Source organism: Serinus canaria, chromosome 1 (assembly GCF_022539315.1).
Source record: "Serinus canaria isolate serCan28SL12 chromosome 1, serCan2020, whole genome shotgun sequence".
Lineage (NCBI taxonomy): Eukaryota > Metazoa > Chordata > Aves > Passeriformes > Fringillidae > Serinus > Serinus canaria.
The window spans coordinates 46098891-46122604 of NC_066313.1; the positions used below are offsets into that span (position 1 = coordinate 46098891).

Here is a 23714-nt window from a genome sequence, read left to right on the forward strand (position 1 = left end):
ATTAAGTTGCCCAACCATCTGAGCAGTCAGTTTGTCATAGCCTTTGAGCAGCTACACTGGATATGTTTGGGGTAGTGCTCAGATATGTAACGCTGCAGCATTTAGATCCAGACCAGTGAAGCAAAGTGCTCTGCTAAAGTTTTCCACACTTGACTTGGGTTTACTGGGCCGCTCAGACCGCATTAAAGTGAACATACGCCTCAGTCAAGGAGTTTTGGGTCAGGAGAATTTCCTTTCAGTCCCATTTTAGCAGAGTTCTTCAAGCATGTCAGTTGCTGGACCTGGAGCATTAGCGAAAAGCGCTTACTGGCACCGCACCCCATGCCTGTGGGAGGGCTCGAAGGTGTGCTCATTTCTCAGGTTCTTTGCCACTGTTTGAGTCATCTGGGTTTTCCCCACGGGTGGCTTCATGTTTTCCATTACATTGCACAGGACAGCTGTGCATGTGCAGGAGAGTGGGAAATGCAGTGCTCGGTGCCAGCACTGTGGGCTTGCAGTGCAAAGGAGGGAGCAGGGCTCGGGAAGCCCACTGCCACCAGCCCAAGTGACACAGCTCTGGAGCCAACAACCACACTGCCCTGGACCCTGCATCCCAGCATCAGCACCGTGCCACCTCTCCAGACAGGGAAGGTCGAGCCCTTCGGGAGGGGAGAAGCGCCTGATGGCTCAGCTAACACAGCGTGTTGTCGCCATCCGCACTGACAGTGATTTATGGCACCAGCCTTTTTCTGCCTAATGAAAAGATGACATTTACTCTCAGTGAGACTAATCTATGCTGAATGTTAATTACCCTGACTTCAGTGATGCCCATATGAAATTTCCTGTAATGGCTGTACCTCTTACAGCTGAAGGGAGAGTCTTGTTAAATAAGCATTGCATTGCAGCCGTGGGCTGTGTGTGTGCATGTTGGAGGAGCACACAGCAAAAGAGATGTGGGCTGAAAGGAGAGACTTCTTTGCGAAAGTTATAATAAATATGTGTCCTGGAAGATAAGTAGGTGGAAAGAGAAAAACAGTCGCATCAGATGCTGGAAGGGGCTGCATTTCCAAGTAAAAATATTTTTTTAAAACCATAGAAGCACATTTTGTGTTTGTGAGACACTAATCCTCAGAGACTGCCAAGGTTACTCAAAGACTGAGCCAACTGCCATGTAAGCAGGACTTGCACTGAGCTAATCTAGCATACTACACATACACAACTTCTTCAAATCTGGTTCTCATTCATTGTCAGCATTCTTTATTTGTTTACACCAGTTCTTCCACTTTTAACTCGTTCTCTGGTCATCGTTCGTCACCTCTGGGCTCCAAACACTAACCCTGAAAGGCATGGGTTTTTCCTTGCTGTTTACATTCCATTTCTGTTTGTTTCTTTCCCAGTGGTCACATTGTCTGCACATCAGGCTCTTGGTCCATTGCTATAAGAAAATTGTCTGAAGATTGAAGTCTCTCCAGCACAAGGTTCCAGCATTCCCAGAATTATGTATGACAATTATAAATCGAGAGCAATGTATTTCAGCTGTGCTTATCCACATCTGGCCACCTTGTGTCTTCTGGCAGGAAAATTTAGTGTGATCCTAATTTTGTATGTGTTAACCAAGCTCTGTTCCTGATACCCAGGAGACAGGAGGAATCTGTTACAGCTCCTAACTAAAATGCAAGGATTTTCTAGACCTTGCTGTAGGACAAATGTAATGCATGCCTGAAAGAACAAGCAGCACTATAGCAACGAGGCTGAGCTTATCACTGACATTTTAATGTTGACCTTCTTGATAAAATCTGTGTGGTTTCTGGAGGGATTCATCAACTTCAGAATAAGGTCCCCTCCCCCCTTCCCTTCTCATCAGCCCCACTCTAGGCTTAATGAGGAATGGTCCCATGCCTTTTGCTGGGACATCTACTGGGGAGCTGGCTGTAGGTTTAAAGTTTTCAAGGATATTTATGTATTTATGTGTGAACTTACATGTCACATTCTTACTCTTTATGGTACAATAACAGAATATTTATAAAACTGCAGCACACAGGGAAAACAAGGAGACTGTGCTGGAAAAAGAAGGAGAGGGAGAAACGGGAAGGGGTGTAGGATGGATTATGAGGACCCATTTCTGCACAGGCCTTTTTCCAAGTTTCCAGGTTGAAGAAAGGGAAGAAAACCATAGAATCATAGAATATCCTGAGTTGGAAGGAACTCACAAGGATCATCCTTGTGGATGATCTTGGCCCTGGACAGCACAATTCCAAGCAGCACACCATGTGCCTGTGAGTGTTGTCTAGATGCTTCTTGACCTCTGTCAAGCAGGTGCTGTGACCATGTCCCTGGGGAGCCTGTGCCAGTGCCCAGCCACCCTCTGGGTGAAGAACCTTTTTCTGATATCCAACCTAAACCTCCCCTGACACAACTGGAGGTCATTCCCTCAGGTCCTGTCACTGGCACCACAGAGCAGAGATCAGTGCCTGCCTCTCTCTTCTCCTCACAAGGAAGTTGTAGCTGCAGTGATGTCTCCTCTCCACTCCTCTTCTCCAGGCTGAACACACCAAGCGACCTCAGCTGCTCCTCATACAGCTTCCCCTCCAGACCCTTCACCATTATTATAGTGAATCACCAAAATTACAGTAAATGCCAAAGGTCAGGCTCCTGACTCTAGAGAGAGAAACATCGAAGTCGGCAATCTGATTTGGAAATCTTTGTTTGCTCGTTTTCTGTCATGTTTTAAGTAAATCAGTTTCCAAAATACAGAATGCATCATTCTTGTCTATATTCTCCTTCTGTGGCCAGGTGGCCAACCTAATAGATGAGGGAAAGGCTGTGGATGTTGTCTGCCTCGACCTTAGTAAAACCTTTGCCACTGTCTTCCACAGCTTTTTCCTGGAGTGAACAGGTTGATTATTCATGGTTGGACTTCACCTTGAGGGTCTTTTCCAACCTAAATGATCTTGTGGTTCTATTTTCTCTTTCCTACACGAAGTCCAAATATCCATGTGAAAAGTCAAGTGGACATGGTCAGTCAGTCCTAAAGGCTGCAATTCATTCATTCACAGATCAGCACTCTCAGTGTGGAATAGATCACACCAAACCTGGCAGTACCCTGTGCTGAGTGCCTAGAACACATCCAGCTGCTCTTTACCCATAGTTATAGATACATCCTATTCAATCAATCCAAACTCTATATAACTATTCCCATATTACCTAGTTTTAGCCTTTCCCTTGCGATCTCCCACTTGCTGGCATCATAAGGTAGACGTTCACATTGCTCATCTAAAGGGACTTCATCAGGATCCATTATGATTGACAGGTAATGGTTGGTCTTCATTTCAGAGGAACAAGGCTGGAAAACAAAGACATTGCTGAATGAAAAAGAGGATTAGAGTATCTGTCAGCATCTTCTTGTTTGGATCAAGGGCTCCAAGTTCATTCCGTTCACAAGGCTGCATGTTGGATGGTTTGGTTTAGCTCTCTTTGGCTTTTCTGTATATTGCAAGAGTTTTTATATAAAAGAAACTCCTTCCTCTAGCTTTCCTCCCATCTGGACATGCCAGTTTCTTCAATAAAATCCATGTGGGTCTCTATTAACATATGGCATTATGACACAGGCCCTCTGCACAGTCAGGAGAAATACTTTCAACAAGTGACTAAACATTGCTGATAAAAATAACTTTCCTTCATGATTGTGCAAAGCAAGAAGTGGCCACATGCAACAGATGGAGTTCTACTGCCAGTGTTTATTTGTTCCATATATCCCGCAAAGATAGGTCATATGTGGTTAGAAATTGTGCAAGACAAGTCGTCAGGACACTGGACATTGTGCACTTCACTAACTGCTGACAAATTTGTAGGATTTTTTATTTCTTTGGTATAATTTCTGAAAAATTTACTCAAACCATTTGAGTCTGGAGGAATTTATAAACAGCTGGACTCAAACGCATAATTTAAAACATAAAATTTCAAATTAATTAGTAAGCTTGGTTTCTCCTGAGCAAATGCATTATCCACTTCACGTGAGAAATATAAGGAAAGATGATCTGATCTGAAAGTTTCCTGCAGTTCATCCATTTTGAAATGTATGTTCCTTCAAAGAGCACCAAGATTTCCATTCTAATCCACTGGACTCTTGACACGGGAGCACTTGTCTTTCTATAGAAAAGGTCTAGTGTTTGACATAATTTCCTGGCTATTCATTGGAATCTATGGGAAATGTGCAGACCTGAACCTGAAGGTGTTGCTTTTCCTGAACTTGTGGAAGTAGCACATGGACAAAGACATACAGAGACCACAAACAGAGAGATATAACCGCATATTCTCTTTTCTATTATTTGCTTCAGCTCCCTCCTCATACTTTCAACTTCCCTCCCCTACAGTTTGGAAATATGTCCCTCATACCTGCATTTCCAGGCATGTCTTTTGAGAAGGATATTCCCAGCAGTGCCTGCCTTGATTACAAACACAACTAGACTAAAATGACAGTAATTAATAACTGCTGTTCTAGTTGCTTTTCATCCTCCCCAAACCCATACATTTTGTCCCAGGAAGGATGCACTGATGCTTGGGAAAAAGTCAGGAGGCTTAAAGCCTGGCTCCAAACCATCCACTAAGTCTGGAAAGATCATGGATAAGTAGGATATGAGTAGAAACAGAAACTTGTGTGGTGTTCCAGAAAGGGCATTTCTAGATAGAGATGTGTGTACCAGAGTGCTCCTACCCACCACAATAGAAGAGCTTTGAAGTGGACTCATTCCAGAAAAATCAAAAGGGGAGTGGAAAAGTCAGGCAGTTTCCCACAGTTCTTTCTTCAGATGCACTCAATATCAAAGTTTTGGCACAAACAGAGATTTGAAGCAACATTTTCAATGATGAAAAATTGTTAAGGATATAATCTGTCCCTGTGTGCATCACAGAGAGTTTTTAAGTAAATGCTCCTGGAGAGCATTTTTTTTTTCTGTTGTGGCAACATAATTTGTATATAAAATTTAATTCAGAGCTAATTCCAGTCATAAATCCTTGAGAGTAAGGGTTTATAAGAGAAACACAGAGAAGACCATAAACATAGACTAAGGCTAGTTGGAAAGTTGCCTCAACATGTCATTTAGCTAAAGTCCCTTGTTCTACATGATATTTTTATTATCTGATGATATTTTTATTATCTTTTAACCATCTAACAAGTTTTGGTCTCATAAAAAATAAAATAAAAAAGATCTGCAACGCCTTGCTACAGTTAAAGTTTACTTTTTCCCAAGATTTGCAGTCACACTATAACTTACTCATCATTACTGTTGAGCATTCAGTACTGGTCCCTCTTGCCTTGTAATTTGCCTTACAGATATGAAGTTTCTCCACAGATTCAGCTGACCTCTGCTTTCCTTTGTCCCCAGACTCCCACGCATTTCTCCTCACCAAAGCTTGCAGCAGCAGGAATGCAGGCAGAGTGACTGCTGCCATACCGCCCTGATTTGGAGGTCTGGAGGTCTGGAGCTGCTTTCCCATCAGTCAGTAAAAGTTCCTAGCACCCAGCCCAAGACACTGGCAGGGCATTAATGCAGGTTGAGAAGACTTGGTCTGTCAGGCTGCAGTGGCCCTTCAGCAACCATCCCTCAGGCAGCTGCGACATGCCCAGCTGTGGTGGCTGTGAGCAGATCCCTGTGGTGCTCGCTGTGATATCCTGGGCTGGTGGTGCAGTGGGAGTGAGGAGAGGGGGCACACAGCCATTGCTCAGCTCGTGTCTCGCAGTGCCCCATACCTTCCCTCAAATCCATCTGCTCCTGCAGGCTACATTGAGATCTTCCTGCCTGACTGAGGAGCTGTATTTTGGGTATTTTGTATTTTGGTTTAGCCTGCACACACCATACAGTGCAGACAGGGTGCTGTCAGCAAAAAGGGGCTTTAAACCATCACAGTCAGCCTTTGACAAGAGGGAGGGTCAGCTGCAGGGGCAGTTAAATTTATCATGTTGGTACAGGATCATCTGCTCTAGAAGCTGCACCATCAAATCTCCTTCAGCAAAACATCACTTTGGAAGTGATGTAATTTTACCAGACACTGTGAGAACCAGACCCCAGCACATTCTGTGAAGATCTGTCATTCCCACTCACTCAGATCTTCAAAGACATTCGGATGCCAAACCCCCACAGTTTTTGTAAGGGAATGAGGATGCCTTTGGTGTGAGTCAGGCACCCAATTGAGCCTCAGAGCCTTGTCCCCACCCAGGCTTTTCTTTCTGGCTTTCTCATACTTAGGCTTGCAAGTCATGGTTCTCCAGCATCCATCAGCAGCCTGATATTCCCAGGAATAAGGGTGAGCAGAATCAAAGAATCATAGAATCATAGGATATTCTGAGTTGGAAGGGACCCACAAGGACCATCAAAGCTCAATTCCTGGCCTTGCACAGGACAGTCCCAAGAGTCAGGCCATGTGCCTGAGAGTGCTGTCCAAACACTCCTTGAGCTCTGGCAGACTTGGTGCTGTGAAAGTGAAACAGAATTTTTCTTTGGTAGACCCAGCAATCCCAGCTCTCTGGGGAGAATTTTCTGACATGAGCAAAGGGCTGCCAAGGAGAGGCAGGTGCCCCAGGGCATCCCACCAGCCATCCCTGTCTGTTCTTACCCTCTTCAGCTTGCGAATGAAGAGGGTCAACAGGAGCCAGAACAGCGTTGCAGCCACACAGGTACAGGTCAGAGTTATCAGCTCCAGGTTTGACCTCTCTGATATGCCTGGGAAAATCAAGTGGGAAACATGTTAGAAAATGACCTGCAAACCAAGGGCACTTCATAGTTTTTTGTGGGGTTTTTTTGTGGTTGGTTTTTTTTTTTGGCCATTAAAATAAAATAGCAGGAAGGACCAGCTCTTTTCAATGGGGTATTAATCTCTGTTTGGACTGGCTCACAGAGCCAAAAAAAAAGGTCTCCTGCAGCCTCAGGAGAGGACAGGGCTGCACAGAGGGGATGGCTTTGCTGGGCTTTTCCCACAGGTGGTACTGTGGTGTGAGAGCTGCTGCTAAAGTGCAGGAGAAGCTCCTGGGAGGGTTTGTGCTGGTGTAGGCACCAGTGACTCCAAGTGGGACCCAGGGCACGTTGCAGTAATGCTGCTTGGGGTTTGCTGCCCAGGACCTGATGCCTTTCCTTATCCACCTCTCAGAGAGCTCTTCCCTGCTGGTGGCTGAGCCCTGCAGCCCCCACCTCCATCCCAGACATGCTGTAAACCCTCCAGCCCTCACAAAACCATCCCTGGGGGTGACCTGGGGGTTCTCTTGGAGACTCATGGTGCTGCCAGCAGGAGCCCATGAGCTCTTTTTCCCATGGCTTGGATGAATCTGTCTGTCACCTGGGGGCTCAGCTCATTCACAGCATGCTACCAGGGCCTTGAGCCTCATTCCCACAGGGCAGAAATCCAGGGCATATGGTCTGGCCCTCCCTCCAATCCACTGCTCCCTTGGCAGGCTCTGTGCCCTCAGGTCTCCTGCCAGTCACACCAGCAGCACATGTCCAGGCTCCCTGAGGGAAAGCAGGACCCCTCCTGTGCCAGCAGCACCCCACAGGACCCAGGTGGCAGGGAGCTGGGAGAGCTCTGGCAGCCAGGGAACTGATTAAGCCCAGAAAGGGAAACACAAAACCGGCCACAACTGAAAATGAAGCAGCAAGAAAACATGAAGATTAGAAATCTGGAAAGTATTAGAGCCCACTGACAAATCTTTAAAAAGGCCAAAATAAAACTCACTTCAGACTGCTATTTAGGGATTTGTAAAATAGACTCAGAGCAGTTTGTTTTGCAAATCCTGTGATTGCACCAAAAATCCCACACTTCCCACAATATGTTTTCCATCTGATTGGTAGAAAATGCAAAAAGAACCATCATACCCTGCCTCTCATTCTGATATACCCTCTAGAGAGGGTAAATGAGAGGACAAGGAGGAGTAATTCTGAACATGATTTCACAGTACTTTTGTTAACTGCACTTGCAGAGTTTCAGAGCCTGGCAGCTTGGTGCTACTCCTGACAAATGAAAAAATTGTTCTTGTGTCTCACTGGTGAGTTTGCTGGGTAATCCGGAGGGATTTTTGCCTAAAACCTGTCTGGTTTTAGGCAAAAATCCACAAAGCTTTGTTTAGAGGATGTGTTGCTTAATTAGCATGATATCTTCCCTCCCCAAGAATGATAATCAGATTTGTATTCATGCCCCATATCTAAGATTTCCCTGGCATGTCCCTTCTGGAGCTTTGAGAATAAAGCTCATTGAGGAAAAACATGACTGCAACTCTGAATGGAGATACAATAGTCTCCAGAAATACCAAGAGAGTTCTCTTTTCACAAGCATGTTTTTCAAGTACTAGATTTAGATATGGAACATATTGATAGCATAAATATCCAATGCTGCTTGCCTATTCTCTGGTATCTGCATTTCCTTTTACATTTGGATAGTCTCCTCTTGCTTCTGCCCAGCACTCCTGCAGAAGGAAGATAATTGCTTCTGATATTTATTCAGCCAAACCTGGAGGGGCTGAAGTTTCATTTGTCACCACAACTTCATAGGGCAGGACACAGAACACCCACGAGGTACAGCCAGGCCCAGGGTGGAAGACAGCAAACCTCTAACACTACAGCAGCTGCTCAGGAGTCAGCAAAGAGATGCAAAGGTGCTGTCTCTGAAATGTTTGAGCAAATGTAGGCAACCAGAAAGCATTTCTCCAGCTGGGCTGGGTTATCAACTGCCAGAGTCCTAGTCTTGCTGAAAGCCTTGGAGTCAGAGCTCTCTGAGTGTCTCTCAGCTGGGCAGAAAAAGGTTTCATTTGAGGCAGAACTGGCAGAAACACTCAGGAGAGGCCTTAGGATTAGCAGAGTTTGGAGAGGCTTTAATCAGCGCTAAATCCCTCTCTCTGCCTGGTAGCTGAAGATTTCAGGCATCTCCTTACACCTCCATCCCAGAGCTTTACACACCAGACACCTCATTAGACAAAGATTTTTCCCTGTGTGCAGCTCTGTCCCATCTGCCTGACTCTGCCCCAAGCATCTGCCCCTTTCTCCCCCTTTCTCCCCTCCAAAACCCCCCTGCACCACCCCATGTCTGCAGGACTGCAGAGGGGTGAGGAAGGGCGAGTGAAGAAGTGCCACCAGCAGCAGCTTCTCTCTTTCACTAGCAACAGAAGCCACCAGAATCATGTAAGTATGCCAGGACAAGAGCCTGGAATAATCTGCTGAACCCCCAGCTACAAGCTCAAGCCTTTGGCTGGTATGGGCTTTCTCATTAGGATTTCAGCTCTAAACACCTAAACATTGTAGTGAAGTTGTCAGCCAGGAAAAAAGCAATGCCCAGAGGGACAATGCCAATCTGCTGCACCTAAAGGATCCCTCACCCCTACCCCAATGGGATCTACCCTGCTTAATCCATGTATCTCACAATCAAAGCACTGCAGCACTGGGGTGGGTGCTCAGAGATGCTGAGGAATGTCCATCCTCAAAGTTTGTCATAACTTAGCCAGACCATTGGTGATGACCCTTGTTTGAACTGAGGTTGTTGAACTATCCACCACCAGCACACCATTCCAAACTTCTTTAGGGGACTTCTGAGGTAACAGGAACCTTAGTGTCCCCTCATGTCCCCCTGAAATCTTGCAAACTGAAGTCATGACCCAGGCTGGACTTTGTTTAGTAGCTGTGGGAATTCCAGACAAACTTCATGGAGAAGTTCCTGATGGCCTCAGCATTACTCAAAAGGCACAAAAACTTTCTGAGATACAAAGTTAGAAAGGTTAGGTAGGTAGGTAGGTAGGTAGGTAGATAGATAGATAGATAGATAGATAGATAGATAGATAGATAGATAGATAGATAGAAAAGTTATTTAAAATAAGTCATTTAAATAGGAGTTATTTTAAAAACTAACACCATTTTCATTGTGTCAGCATAGTTCAGTGAACACTTAATAAATGAGATGTTTTCCTTTTCATCAGCAGGATTCACATGAAGTTATCAAACATCAGCTTTAAGACAGGGCACATTGCTGTATTCCTTTGCTTGCTATGTGTCCATATTTCAGTGAGCATAAGGTGCTCCTTCCTTTATCAACACATCTCCTTCAAAGCAGCACCTCTGCAACTAACTGTACCCCTGGGGCTGCAAGGGTCCTCAGCAGGGGAAGCAGGAAATGGCTTTCATGGCAGCTCTGCAAGCATGTTGACCCCCCTCAAAAAAAGCTGCCCAAGATGCCCAGCGGCATTTCTCCCCAGACTTTTAGGGGTACAGTCCCCGTACACCTGCTGGATGCTCTGGCAGCCATTTGCTGTTTCTATTCTGTCCTTGCAGATTTGCTGCCTCTTCAGTTCCTCAGCCAAGAGCAAGCAGAGAGATTGCTCTGACATATCCACAGACATGGCCCTTCTTCTCCACAGACAGCTCAGCAACCCCTGGTTCCAAACCAAACACAGGCCGCAATTATTTAAAAACAGCCCTTTGATTCCCCCATCCATTCATCCATCTCGGACACAAAAATAACACATTGTTTTATCTGTGAGCATAAGAATGTTTTTTCAGAGAAAATAAAGAGAGCAGACAGTTTCCTTCCTGACTCATTCACAAATTACTCTTCCAATCTGCTAAACGTGGCCATCAACATGAGGCACTGCTCTGCTCCCTTTTGATCTGCAGCCCCGTGTTCCGAGAGTCCCAGGACAGAGGCAAGGCTTTGGTGCTCACAGCAGCAGGCACAGAGCCTGCGTTTCTCAGAGACAAGAAAGTGGCAAAGCTTAGACAGAGCCTTCAAGCTCTGATCTTGTCCCTCCAGGCTCAGGGATGAAGTGGGAGGCTTCCTTTCCTGGGAGAGGGCCAGACACTGCAGAGGAGTATAGGAATGAGTAAAAAAAAAGCTCTAGTGACATCCCTTCACATACTAAGAGTGGAAAGACAATTTCCTTGATCATAGTAGATAAGACAAACTGTCTCTCTTTTCAGCATCCAGTCTTAAAGCCATAAATTTTAATGTGGTGGTCTTCATCTCCTGCTCCCATGGAAGTCATACAAGAACATTGCTGGTGGTCCCTCAGGACACGTAACCACAGCAGAAGCCTTCCTGGCTGCTCCCTTTCTCTCCTCTGGACTAGGATATATGACTTCCTAGAAGCCGTCTGACAGAGTGCTTGTGGTTGTAATAAACAGCCAAGCTTCAATTATGTTAAAAATCAATACAATAATGAATTACATTGTCCAGGACTATGAATTAGTAGGATGATTTGGACAGCAAGCAGCTGGCAGAAGCTATTCATTTAGCTGTTACAGCAGCTATAAAACCTTAGTATTATCAAGGCACTTGGAGGGAGATGATTCTGCCTCTCTACTCCACTGTTGTGAGACCCCATCTGGAGTGCTGCATCCAGCTCTGCAGCCTCCAACATAGGAATGGCATGGATCTTTTGGAGTGAGTCCAGAGGAGGGCCACAAAGATGAGCAGAGGGCTGAAGCACCTCTCCTATGAAGACAGGTTGAGACAGCTGGAATCTCTCAGCCTGGAGAGGAGAAGGCTCCAGGGAGACCTTTTGGCAGTCTTCCATTACTTAAAGAGGGTTTAATAGAGAGATGGAGAGTCACTTCTTCCAAAGGCATGGAGAGACAGGACAAGGGAGAATGGTTTCAGGCTGAAAGAGGACAGGTTTAGAATAGATATTAGGAAGCACTTTTTTATTCTGGGACAGCTTTCCCAGGGAAGTTCCAGGTGCCAAATTCCTGGAAGTGTTCAAGGCTGGGTTGGAGGGGGCTTTGAGAAACTTGGTCTGGTGGAGGTGTTCCTGCCTTCCACTGGACCAGGCTGGAGCTAGAGGATGTTTAAGGATCCTTCCAACCCAGACCATTCTATGATTCTATAATTGTTCATAAGGGAATAGGAGTTTTAACTCCTCAGTTTCACCATTTAGGCCAGCCCACACGTGCATGTACTTATCCCTGACCTTTTAAAGCAGAAACATGATTGTATCATCACTATTAACTCCGACTGCTAACACACTCATGGCAAAAAATCAATACTAGTTGTAATTGTCTTGTGCTGCAGGGTGGTATCCAAATACTGAGAAGTATTCAGACACATTTAACAATTATGTGAGAACATCCACAAACATATAATCTCTGCCTAAGAGGCCTAGTTATATTCCAGTTGTGTTCTTTAAGGAGTAACTAAATGCATCCAGGGCTACTTACTTAACACCAGGTCAGTCAAATAGATTATGTCAAATTGAATACATGCACGACACTGACCTATATGGAGAATGTCAACCTACTTCTCTAATCTCATAATTCATGAGCCAAAAGGGTACTCAATGAAATTGAAAGGTCACTTAATAACTTTCTTTTTTATGCAACGTAAAATTAATTTGTTTCCCCGCCACAGGCATGAGTCGAGATTGTCAGAAGGCAGAACAATGCTGGACATTTAAATTATTGGCATGATGACTCAACTAATGGTTACAGAAATAACTAAATCAAATTACTTCCTTTTAGTAATACCTTTGCTTATGTAGCTATTGCTGGGCTAAAATATTCCAGTCTGATTTGGCAATTCACTTTACACTGAAAAATAAACAATTTAGAATATTCCAGGCCTCTAATTTCTATGGGATTAACCTGAAATGGGAAAATGTGTGGGTAGGAGAGTGTTACTTACTCTGGTTTTTGTTTGTTTTGCTGATACTAAATTTACATTTGTCTTCTACCCTGACCTGATCTTTGTTGGGTTGAAGCAATTCTTCTTTTTAGGTCAGTGTAAACACACTCTGAGTTAGCATTTCCTGCTGGGCTTCCTTTCCAACCTGGTATGCTTCCCTTGCTAGGACTTCCTTCAAATTGCTTCAGAGATCACCAGAGGAGTCCCAGGTCATACCCCTGCCCTTCCAGCCTAAGAACATCCCTCTGGAAGGCTTGCTCTTCCCATTTAGTGTGGTGCTTTACCTTGTACCGTGACATACGCCGCGCTCTCCACGGACCCTTTCAAGTTGGTGGCTATACACTGGTAAAGTCCTTCATCCTCCTCTTTTACTCTTTCAATAAACAGCATTCGGCTTCCAGGCCCTAAAATTATTCCTGTGAAATGAAATATTTTTCAATGAGAGGGAGCCAGGATATAAACAAAACCTGGCCCTTGTGTAACAGTATCTGCTTCAAGTTCTTCTCAGAAGAGATGCGAGCCACAGACTGCACGGCGCAATGTTGTCTGCAGGAAAGCCAAATACACTTGGATGCCTGTGAGCCTCTTGGAAATCAGTGTTTACAAAGCACTTGTGTGAGTCAAAAAGTTCAGCCCAAGGGAATGATCTTGGAAGTACTTGGTACTGTTTATGTTGATAGCATTGTGCCTATGCTTTCATCCAGGTAAGCACTTCAGCATGTCTGCAGCTTTTGGAAAAAGGATAATCTGATTACTGCACTTACAGCCCAGGTCTGCCCCAGAAGCAGCTCAAGCTTAGGGTCCTTCCAAAAGCCCTTCAGACTGTCCCTGTGGGCAGCAGACTTGCTCCAAATCTCACCTGCCCATGTGGCATGGAATGATGGGCTCCTTCACAAAGGGGCTCCAGGTAGTGCAAAGAGAATTCCCATGAGGGAATTACCTGAAGTTTTAAACATCTTGTTTATTCCAGATAGGTCAACCCAGAAGGCAGCCTGGACAATACTCCAAGAAGCAAGGAAGAGGCAGGGAACAGATTTGGCCTCAGGACTGCTGCTAGGGAACCTTCTAGCCAGGAAATGTGCAGTCAAATACACACTTGTGTTTGGCTCCATCAGAACCACAGTCCCATCAAAATGTATTTCCACCATCTATCTATTTCAGGCAGCTAACTGAAGTGCTCTGACCTACCCTCTGGAGACATCTCCCTGGCTCCCAATTGTATCTGTTGCATTACACCCAAGTTAGACACCTGAGTTATTAATGCACACTACAGCAATGGGATCACTGTAAAGCTTCATGGAATCTGTCTCTAGATTAGGCTTAGTGCCTGGGCTGCAAGTTGGCACAAGCTTATAACTCAGTTGGAGAAATCCTCAGAATTTTTTCCAGTTGTTTTTATTCATGCTATTGTGATTCCCAATAATTCAGGACATGACCATAACTACAATGTTATGGTCTAAAATGTTCTGTAGAAGACTACACTTTGAATTCAAGTTCCTATGCACCAAACCTCCTTGAACATTTTTGCTGAGTCTTTAACACTGTCCTAGTGTGTGCTTCTGAACCAAATGTGCATGAATTCCCATGAGAAAGGTGTTGCCTTTTCCTCTGTCGTTCATTTCCATCTGAAATATCCAAGGAACACTTCCATGACTATGGTGCCAGCTGCTGGACATTTAGCCTTAGCTGGTCTTTGAAGCCACATTCCAGGAACATCAGTAAACAGCTCCCAAAGTTTTCCTGTTGTTGCAACATGCCACCTGGGAAGCTGTTCATTACTGTTGCATGAGATCTGGATTCCTCTGCCGCCATAGATGCGTTTGGATTTTGGATACCCCAGACATAGATTTAGTTTCCTGGATAGGTTTTGACTCATGAACTGACTTTGAGTGCCTGACCTAAGTCTCCTGCTGATACTTCCATATCTGCTGGCCAAAACCCCATTGCTTGATCTCCCTCTAGAACAAGTGGAGGTAAATATGTTTCTCTGGGGATGACTCTTTTAAGACGAAAAATGTTTCACCTACTCCATGAAGGCCGGTTGTGTCTAGATCTCCAGCCTGGCTCATGTTTTGGAGTGACACAGAATTACCTGGAGCAACTGGGTTGCTGCCTGACTGCCTTCCTTCCATCTAAGTACTGATGCCAATGATTCTGCAAAAGGCTGCCTAAGGCAGATGGGTAAATAAGAAGCCTGCTGTAAGAGGTAGGTGAGTACACAAAGCTCTCACCTGGTTCTTGCTGTATTTCCTCATGGTTTTTAAACCAGGATATCTGGGGCTCAGGAATACCACGAGCCTGGCACTCCAACATGGCAGAGTTACTGGCGTTCACTGTCTGATCCGTAAGCTGCCGCAGCAGGGCTGGTGCCTCTTGAGCTATAAGACAAAACAACACCTTTGTTTTACATTCTTGTAATGGTGGAGATTTAATTATCTCCCCTACACTGACTGGTGTTAGAGATTGCTACAGCTCATCTACCAAGCTCATTTTTCACTGATTTTATTTACTGTTCTACTTAGCTCAGGAGGGTTTGGTGTGTGCAGAGAACTCCCATTACTCAGCAACAGCATGCAGTGGTGACCAATGAACACCCAATGATCACAGTGATCAAAAGATTTTCTCAGTCCCATGACCAACCACACTTGTTTATATTGAAAGCAATGACTTTCTATGAAAGCTCAGTTTTTCACCATCAAAAGAAACAAACTGTGACACCAAAGATTTGAAGACTCATCAGAACAGCCTTGTAGAAGAGTATCTCTGTGTTGCTGATAGCTGCTCCATACACCATGGCAGCCATGAGTGTGACTTAGATAATTTACTTACTTTAAAGAGTACAGCTACAAATCATATTCAGTAAATTCACATAATCCAAAACAACCATGAGCACATAAGCATTGTACCAAAGTCTTCATAAATTATTCCACTTCTGCTTTTCACTTGTTTGGCTGAACATAACCAGGCCTGGCCAAACCATACCACAGCATTTCAAAAACACACTACAAACACCAAGTTAAAGTCATCTCTGAAAAAAACAAAACAATCTCATGATCATTTCAACTCTTTGCCACTCCTTTCCTCATTTCATGCAGTGCTGAAGGCTGCTCTAACAAAGGTCAAGATATTTACAACGTTTATGCACATTATATGGCAACATCTTTCATTCACATTTGCAACTCTCACATAATTATTTTTGGTATTTTGGTCCATTTAAAGTAGTCAGGGAGAATTCAGGGAGCTTCTGAGCAGCATCACAGATGGAAATCCTCTGCAGATTTCCTCAAATTCCCCAATTATTTGCAGTCTTTTCCTTCAAGGACACTGCCAGGATCAGCAATTAATAACATGGTAATACACAGATTCCAAATAAGAAATTAAACAAAAAAAGTAGAAACTGACTATTTGCAAATATTTTCTTTCAAGCTGCAACAGATGCCAATACACTAAGTTCAGTATGAGCTGAATTACTGATATTCTGTGTTTGGAAGATTATTCTTTTTACTTACAGAAAACTAGCCATCTCACAAAATTATTCTAGCCATCTTCATAATTGTTCTGTTAGCAGCCAGAAATAAAAACTCTCCAGAAATATTAAACCTCTATGTACCACCAGATTTTTCAGTGTGCATGAGCCCCACAGCACTAAAAACAGCTTGAAAGAGGGATATTTTTGCAATACTATTGCCCCTTAAAATTAATTCTGACATAGTCATGACTGTGCAATAATGAGTATGGCTTTTGGGCACTTCTGAGCTGCAAGCCAGTAATTTCCACAGGCAATGAAATTTGTTCTTTACAGCCCGGTAGACAATTTGTTCTCTCTTCCCAAACAGCATTGCTTAGGAGAGGCACTCTGAATTCTTCATCACATACCTAGACAATGACATAGTCAACTATATTTGCCTTGCAGCCGAGAAGATTGCCCTCTTCTCCTTGATACCTCGCCTCAATTTTTGTTTAGGTCTCATTTTTGACAACACTATGAACAGACACAATCTGAGGCATGTCCACATACATGTGCTGAGAAGAACTCGACATTTATCAGCAGTCCCTGACAGACACCCCAGCCCAGACATCCAAAATGAAGGCGGACAAGATGACACAACAAAGGCAAATCACACGTTCTGTGAGTTGTGATTAATTTTAATTTGTTTATAGCCATACACTAAAGATGGGATTTCATATTAAGAAAAACTTTTTTGCTTAAAACTTCAGTCATCATTCACATACTTTCAGTAATTTCTCTGCTACAATCAGATGATTTTTCAAGGACTTGGTCAACCTGAGGATTATTCTTTTTTGCAAACCACCTGTTTTCTCCCGTTCATTTTTGCAGGGAAGCCAAGGGGGACAGTTTCCAATGTCCTACTCTGCTCACTCCAGAGCCAAGGGGCAAGCCTGGCCACCAGCAGAGTGTGGGGCTCAGCTCCCAGGGCAGCCCCCCAGACTTAAGCCCAGCCTTCATGCTTGCCCACGAATGCTGCCTTGCTGGGCAAACTCTGCTCTCAGTTACCCTGAGGAACTTCATTGTAGGCAGAATTTGGCCCAGGGGAGTGACAGGGAGGATCACAGAGGGGAAAAGAGGACACTGGTATCAGAGTGCTTTTCTGACCTGGGGTGGTAGGGAGGGAAAATTTGCATTTTTAAAAGCAAACAAAGGGAAAAATTACAATTCGTTAATTTTCAGGTTTACATTTGCATTCCATCCATTTTCGCTCTTTGTTAGGATTATGTTGTCTGTTCACTTATTTTTTATTAATCAGTACAAAAATATAAATACAAGCTTTATTTTAAACACTTAAAAAAAAAAAGAAGAAGAAATATAATTCACACCTTTCTCCCTAAATAATATATTACACAACAGAAGGCAGAGAAACTCCCCAAACCCATGAGATTCTCCAGTCATCCAAGGACATCAAAAGCGACATCAGTAGTTTTTATCCTGCCACCAAGAACTGCTTTCCTCCAAGGTTTCCAGTGAGCTTTCTCTGTGCCCTGCAACACGGACAGCCACATTGGGATGTCAGGACATCCTTGCACAGCGTCGCCCTCTGAGTGCTGGCCGAGCCCAGGCTGGTGGGACCTCCACTCAGCAGTGACATGCATCATTGCAATGCACAACAACCTCACAGAACAGTCTAATTGCCACATCTCTTTCTTTTTTTTTCTTTGTTTTTCTTTTTTTTTGACCCAAACTTGTATTGCCTGGCAACTGGCTGCTACAAATCATGGTTCTTCGGCCCCCAAGGCCATGGAAAATTCGTAATGTCCTGTCATCACCGCCCACTTCGCCATCAAATGTCTTCCCACAAAATACCCTAGGAAAAAAGGGGATTCTGTATTGTAGTTCTTCTGAAGAATTGCAAATGCTCAAGAGTGAGCTCTCCATTTTTAAGCAGTCGCCAACGACTTCGCCTGCCTTTTAGGCATGTTTTAGGAAAAAAAGAGAGCCTGATCCCTTTGCAAGAACACATTGTTTCTGGAAGCCATCACGCTAATAATGAACAAAAGAGTTACTGTATACAAGCAGGCTATAGGTGACATTTCGAGATATAAATGATTATTCTTTTCTTTACTCTGACAACTTCCAGGTTACCAATTGTTTTCTAAGCATTTTAGGCTCCATGAAACTGGCATTATGGGGAAATGCTATTGTTTACCCTTTCACACTTGACAAAAGCAATTCCCACGTGAAAGGCAAGTTTAGCCGTGGGACACGGTCTCCATACCTAAAGGAGGAAATAGTCTGGTGAGTTCCCAAGCGCAAGAAACTGTCATGTTGTCACCCTCTATTTTAAAAGCACAGCCACTTTGTTCCTTTGCTGCAGCTATTTTGGTCACTGTGGTCTGTTTTGTTATGGCTTGTGTAAATGCTATATAAATGATCGATCATAAATGTAACCAAAAATAATTAAAGCTATGTAATTGTAAAAAAATAAAGTTATCAGATCTATTAAAAATAGTAACCTTTTCCTTACACAGAATTTATAGCACACAGAAACATCTCATAGCAAAATCATGACAAAGGAAAAGAAAAGGGGAAATGCTCACAAGGAATTCTTTGGTTGCCTTTAATTGTCCTTCAGCAGTTTTGCTGGTTCTCAATCCCCATAATAAATCCAATTGTCTTTTGCATACCAAAAGCAGTGAATAATTTTAATGGCGTCAATTTTGAATTTGTATTTTAAAAATGTATTAACTAACCGTGCTGGCTAAAACCTTGTCAGTCATGTTAGTGTAACATTCCTCATTTAATGAAATAATTACAACATTACAAACTCCTGAATCTTCAGGCCAGAAGCAACACTCACACTTTAATCAGTAGTTTTTTACATTAGTGCAGAACTGACTTTAAAAATTGACCAACACAGCAACTGGAAGTCTACCTGGATTTATTTGGAGAAACACGGTTCATGTCTGTCAGTTGTAAAATCATCATTATTATAAATGATATGATAGGTCTGTGCATTATATCAACATTTTTATTTCTTCCCTGCATACTTCTTTTAGAAGATACTTTTTTAAGATTAATGTACTTTAGTGTAGAAAATAATTTCAAATAAATAAGTATTAGAACTTGCTCAGCAGGTAATATTTATAAGTCCATCAAGATCAGATTAAAATAAAAAATACGTAGTCCAGTCAATCTCAAACTGAATTGTGCTCATTCCGCACATTCAAGTTAGCTTATTAAAAGTCCATTGTTGACTGAAAACAGCAGTTTTTAAAGTTAATCAGTTTATTCAGCTTTGACACTTTTGATGAGGCTGATATCAAAGCGGAAGAAAAGATTGATCCAAAGTTTTCCTTATTGCTCAGTAGGAGACAGCAAGAGAAAAAATAACGGCATGTAAAATGTAGCACGGGGGATCTTCCAAATCCCAGCTTCCATGTGCCTTTTCAAAGCAGAAAACACCCGTCTGAACTCAACTGGAAGCTCACGCGTTAGGATTTTGTTTGCTATTCCTCCTATTTCCAACCCACGGGGAAATGAGCACCACCTCAGGGCTTGAAAGGTAGCAACAGTGATACAAAAATCAAGATGATATGAGACATCTCTTACTGTTTAATGAGTCCTTTAATGTTTTACATTGCTTTGTGTTGTACAATCATTCCTTGTGCTTTTATATTTGAGGATCCGAGAGTAAACAGCCTTTTTGTTGCAGTGCTCACCTCTGATTGTAACGTCTTTCTGTTGAAGCACTTCTTTTCCCGTGTATATGTTCCTTGCTCGGCAGGCATAGGTGCCTGAGTGTGCCAGGGAAACATTTTTGATGGTCAGGGTGAGGGTGATGGAGTACTCCCTGTTGTGAGACTTCTTTGCTTTCGTTTGATTGTTGACCGTCCTGGGTAAAATCCAAGCAATGTCTTTGTACAGGAATTTGTTGGCCGAACAGGACAATACCAAATTCTCTCCTTCAATGGGCATTTTTTCCAAACTAATATGGAATCCACTTGGTACATCTGTCAAAAATCAAGAACACTTTTTAGTTTATGTGAAACTAGTGAGCCAAAATTAACACAGCACATAATTCCCTCTTTATCAGGAAGTCTTTGAACTAATCAATGTTGTTGTCTTCCTGCTCAGGTGTGTAATCTTTCCTTTCATGCACTCAGACCCAGCTATTCTCATAATTTTTCTTGGAGCTATAATACACTTGGCCTCAGATGTCAGTAAACTGAAGCTGCTCTTGGAAGTAATGACTTTGTATGTCATGCCAAGTTATGACAGACTGGGGCAAGGTACCAAAAGCAGAATTATTTAAAGACAGCACAATGGGACCATGAAAAAGGAGAAATATTCTGATCACAGCGCCAGCTTGTGAACTGCATAAGAGAAAAGGAATCTCAAGAGGGCAGTATAAAAATACTGCATTTCATCCTGTTTGGTTATACTGTTTTCTTGTTATTCACAAGTATTCAGATAAAGTATGTCTATTTTTTAAAAATGCTTCAAGTCCTGAGAAATTACAACATCTGCGACCACACGCCTGAGATTTCCCTTGGAAGAGAGATGCTTACCCCCCTGCATTTAAAGCCTACCAACCACCCAAGAGGTAAGCAGAAGCAGTACCCTCTGCCCTGGGTGACCAGCTGTGTGTGGGCAGCACGAGGATGAAGGTATTTTCTTTAGGTGGCTTGGCATTATCACAGGTGAAAAATATTTTCCCCTGAGAGAAACCAAGGATCATTGCACTAACTATTTACTAAGTGTAGGCATGGGTTAAGTTTTCCCTTCATGGCAGATGGATCAGGTGGGAGTAATTTAGCCAACAATGTAGAAAGTCCTACTTGAAAAGGTCCTGTTTGCAGTTTATTGTAATGTCACTTGCAACTTCCTCCACCTGGGGAGTGGTGCAGAGCTGTGGTGGTGTCAGCTGCCTCCCAGCTGCCTCCACCTGGGGCTCATCCCTCCAGCGAGGTGCTTACACCACTGACCTCAGTGAAAGTAGAAGCAAGTTCCTGAGAGAAAGCACTTCCAAGTTTTACTCCTAGAATGCAACCTCTCTTGGTTTATTTGTAGCCAATATTCTGATAAAGTCATTTCCTTCTTCTCGGTCAAGTGACATTGACTGTGGCCATTTTCAATTGTTCTTTCACTACTAATTGCTACGGCACTTGGCCGTAAACTTGACTTGAGATCCTAAGAATGGCTTCTTCTTTCATAAGGGAGAATGATACCTTCTTTCCTTGTTACTTAGATCATGAACAGCTCAATGCCGACTTCCATTCAGTTCATTCTTACCAGTGTTGCTTCAGGTTTAACGTCACTTCAGCACAAATGTGTAAAAAGTACCTCTCAAGTGAATAATATCCCACATATTTTTTCATTAACCTCTCTCACTGATTGACCAATCCAGCAGAAAGCTTCTCCCTAAATCCCCACACTGCAAACTGAGCTGCCTTGTCTTCCATGGGAACCATGAGGATAACCTGCTCAGTGCTCTCTGCCTATTGGAAGCCTGGCATCAGTTGTCCCCGATAACATCCTCTTTTCCACATCTAGCCCTGAGTTAAACAGAGGGTAAATGAGCTCCTGCTAGCCCTGGATGGAAATTTCTCCTGACAGTGGATGCCTCCCAGGGAGAGGGCTGATTTTTGCTGGTTGAACTCATCGTGCCCCCGCAGTGGGACACAGTGTGTGCCTGTCATCAGCTGTAGTTCAGGTGTGCAGTCCAGAGATCAACCTAGTGGAGGCAGTGACACTAAAATATTAGACTGGGTATTAAAGCTTGGGGTTAAATTGTTCCGCTTACGTTCCATTGGGATACCACTTTTCTCTCTCTGGTAAACAAAGCCATAAGAAAAACTTCAAATTTTGTTAACTCATCTATGAGTGACAGCCATCAGGATCCTGTTTGATGTATAAGAGTGTGTGGTGCCAGATTCTAATCTCAATTAAGAACATGTTGACTGGAAGTGCTATTAAGATGAAACACCTCCATAAATGGAATACATCATATTTAACCTCAGCTGCCAAAATGCAGACATTTACTTGAATACATAGATGTTTTGTGTTCTGTACATGGGCAAAAGTTTACAGTCCATGAGGTAACAGAGGCTTCCCCAAGGGCACTGCAAACCATCCCTTTAAGATGGATCAAATGCCAGACATCCTGGTCCCTCATGCTTAATTATGAAGAGATCCTACATGATCAGCTTAGGCTTAGGTACCTAACTGTAAGATTTAAGTTAGATCAAACTTGATTTTGTTAAAAAGCATTAAATTGAGACGCACTTAAAAACAATCAAATGGCCAACATTTTGAATGTGGATAAGTACTTGGAAGAAAGGTGGTGCTGCATCTTACAGCACATTTCAAATTGTTCTGATGTGTGTTGTGAAAACCAGGGTATTGGTTAGAAATAGTGATTATTTTTGCTTTTGAAGATGCCAGGACTCAGTAAAAGCTAAGAAGAGCCAAGCAAAACTCTTAAGATGAAACTAAAGATCCCTGGGGACTGAGGCAAGTGAACTATTTTTAGCTTAAAAGGATAGCATGCCAACAGTATAACACAGTTACAACTACTTTTATGTTGTCAGGTCTGGTGCTCTTCCTCAATGTGCCTTCTGTGAAGGCTATTTTCTGAATAAATCTAGAGACAAAGGCAAAATGCACAGAATTCCAAAAGAATCATTTGTTTAAAGGCTACGAGCCTCCTAATATATGACACCTATCTCACCAATTGTTACAGACACAGGCTAGCTAAATAATGTGGCTGGGAATAATGTAAAAGGGTTTTATTTACTTTAGTGATTTGAAGCTTCCTGTGGAAATAGCTCCCAGGTTTCCTGATGGAAGATTTTGTTTATCTTTGCCAAGCACCATCAGGAATCTCAAAATAAAATGCGCTTAGTGACATTGGGAAACCAGGGAGATAAGGCAGAGCTGTTCCTGTTTCACCCTCTGTGATTGCAAACACACCCATGGGCCTGCTGTGTGCCAGCAAAACAGCCCAAAATGTAGGGAAAGGGGCAGGCTGGAGGCCAGGGTGCTAATACAATGAAATTTGGCATAAAGGTGTAGTTATAGAGACTGCTTCCATACCAGTCAGCAGGAGAGTTTTCAGAAATCACCTTTCTACATTGCTTTTATGTAAGTTTCACAGCTACTTTTGGGTCTTGAACAATTATTTGCTTTTAGGGCTAAGTCAGTGACAATACACCAAAAATGCCCTTTATCTGACAGGAGCCATAGGAAAGCCACTCCAAAGCCCATGGTCTTTGTGTCATACACCCCCAGGCACAGTGTATAAAATCATTTATATCAATCTCAAACTTCCTAGGAAAAGATAGGCATGTTTCCCTTTAAGCCCAGAAATAATTATATTTACAGTAACCAAAGAAAGTGCTTGTTCTTCCTAGGTTCTCTCTGTTGGCAGTAATTTCCTCATATTTACCTTTCCTTGAAGGAGTGGAACTTGTCAACTCCAAACTAGGGCTGCTGAGACAGGTTCTGCCTTCCACCACCTTCCTAATGGTTTCTGCCCACAAAAAAGAGACCCTTCACAGCACTGCAGCCACTTCACTGGAGCACATGCATTTTCTCTTCCCCAGGACAAGGGCTGAGGGAGATTGCCTTCAAG

General features: G+C 43.2%; 2 protein-coding genes across 2 annotated transcripts in view; one reads left to right on the plus strand and one right to left on the minus strand.

Moving 5' to 3' along the window:
• Nucleotides 1-23714, plus strand: part of PAN3 (poly(A) specific ribonuclease subunit PAN3) — a 550273-nt gene that overhangs the window by 102343 nt on the left and 424216 nt on the right. The window lies entirely within an intron of this gene.
• Nucleotides 1-23714, minus strand: part of FLT1 (fms related receptor tyrosine kinase 1) — a 107734-nt gene that overhangs the window by 19959 nt on the left and 64061 nt on the right. Inside the window, exons 13-17 of the mRNA XM_009102854.4 lie at nucleotides 19801-20091; nucleotides 14856-15002; nucleotides 12909-13040; nucleotides 6592-6698; nucleotides 3184-3322 (exon numbers count right to left, since the gene is read on the minus strand). Coding sequence (XP_009101102.2) covers nucleotides 3184-3322; nucleotides 6592-6698; nucleotides 12909-13040; nucleotides 14856-15002; nucleotides 19801-20091 — 816 coding nt within the window. The remainder of the gene's footprint in view (nucleotides 1-3183; nucleotides 3323-6591; nucleotides 6699-12908; nucleotides 13041-14855; nucleotides 15003-19800; nucleotides 20092-23714) is intronic.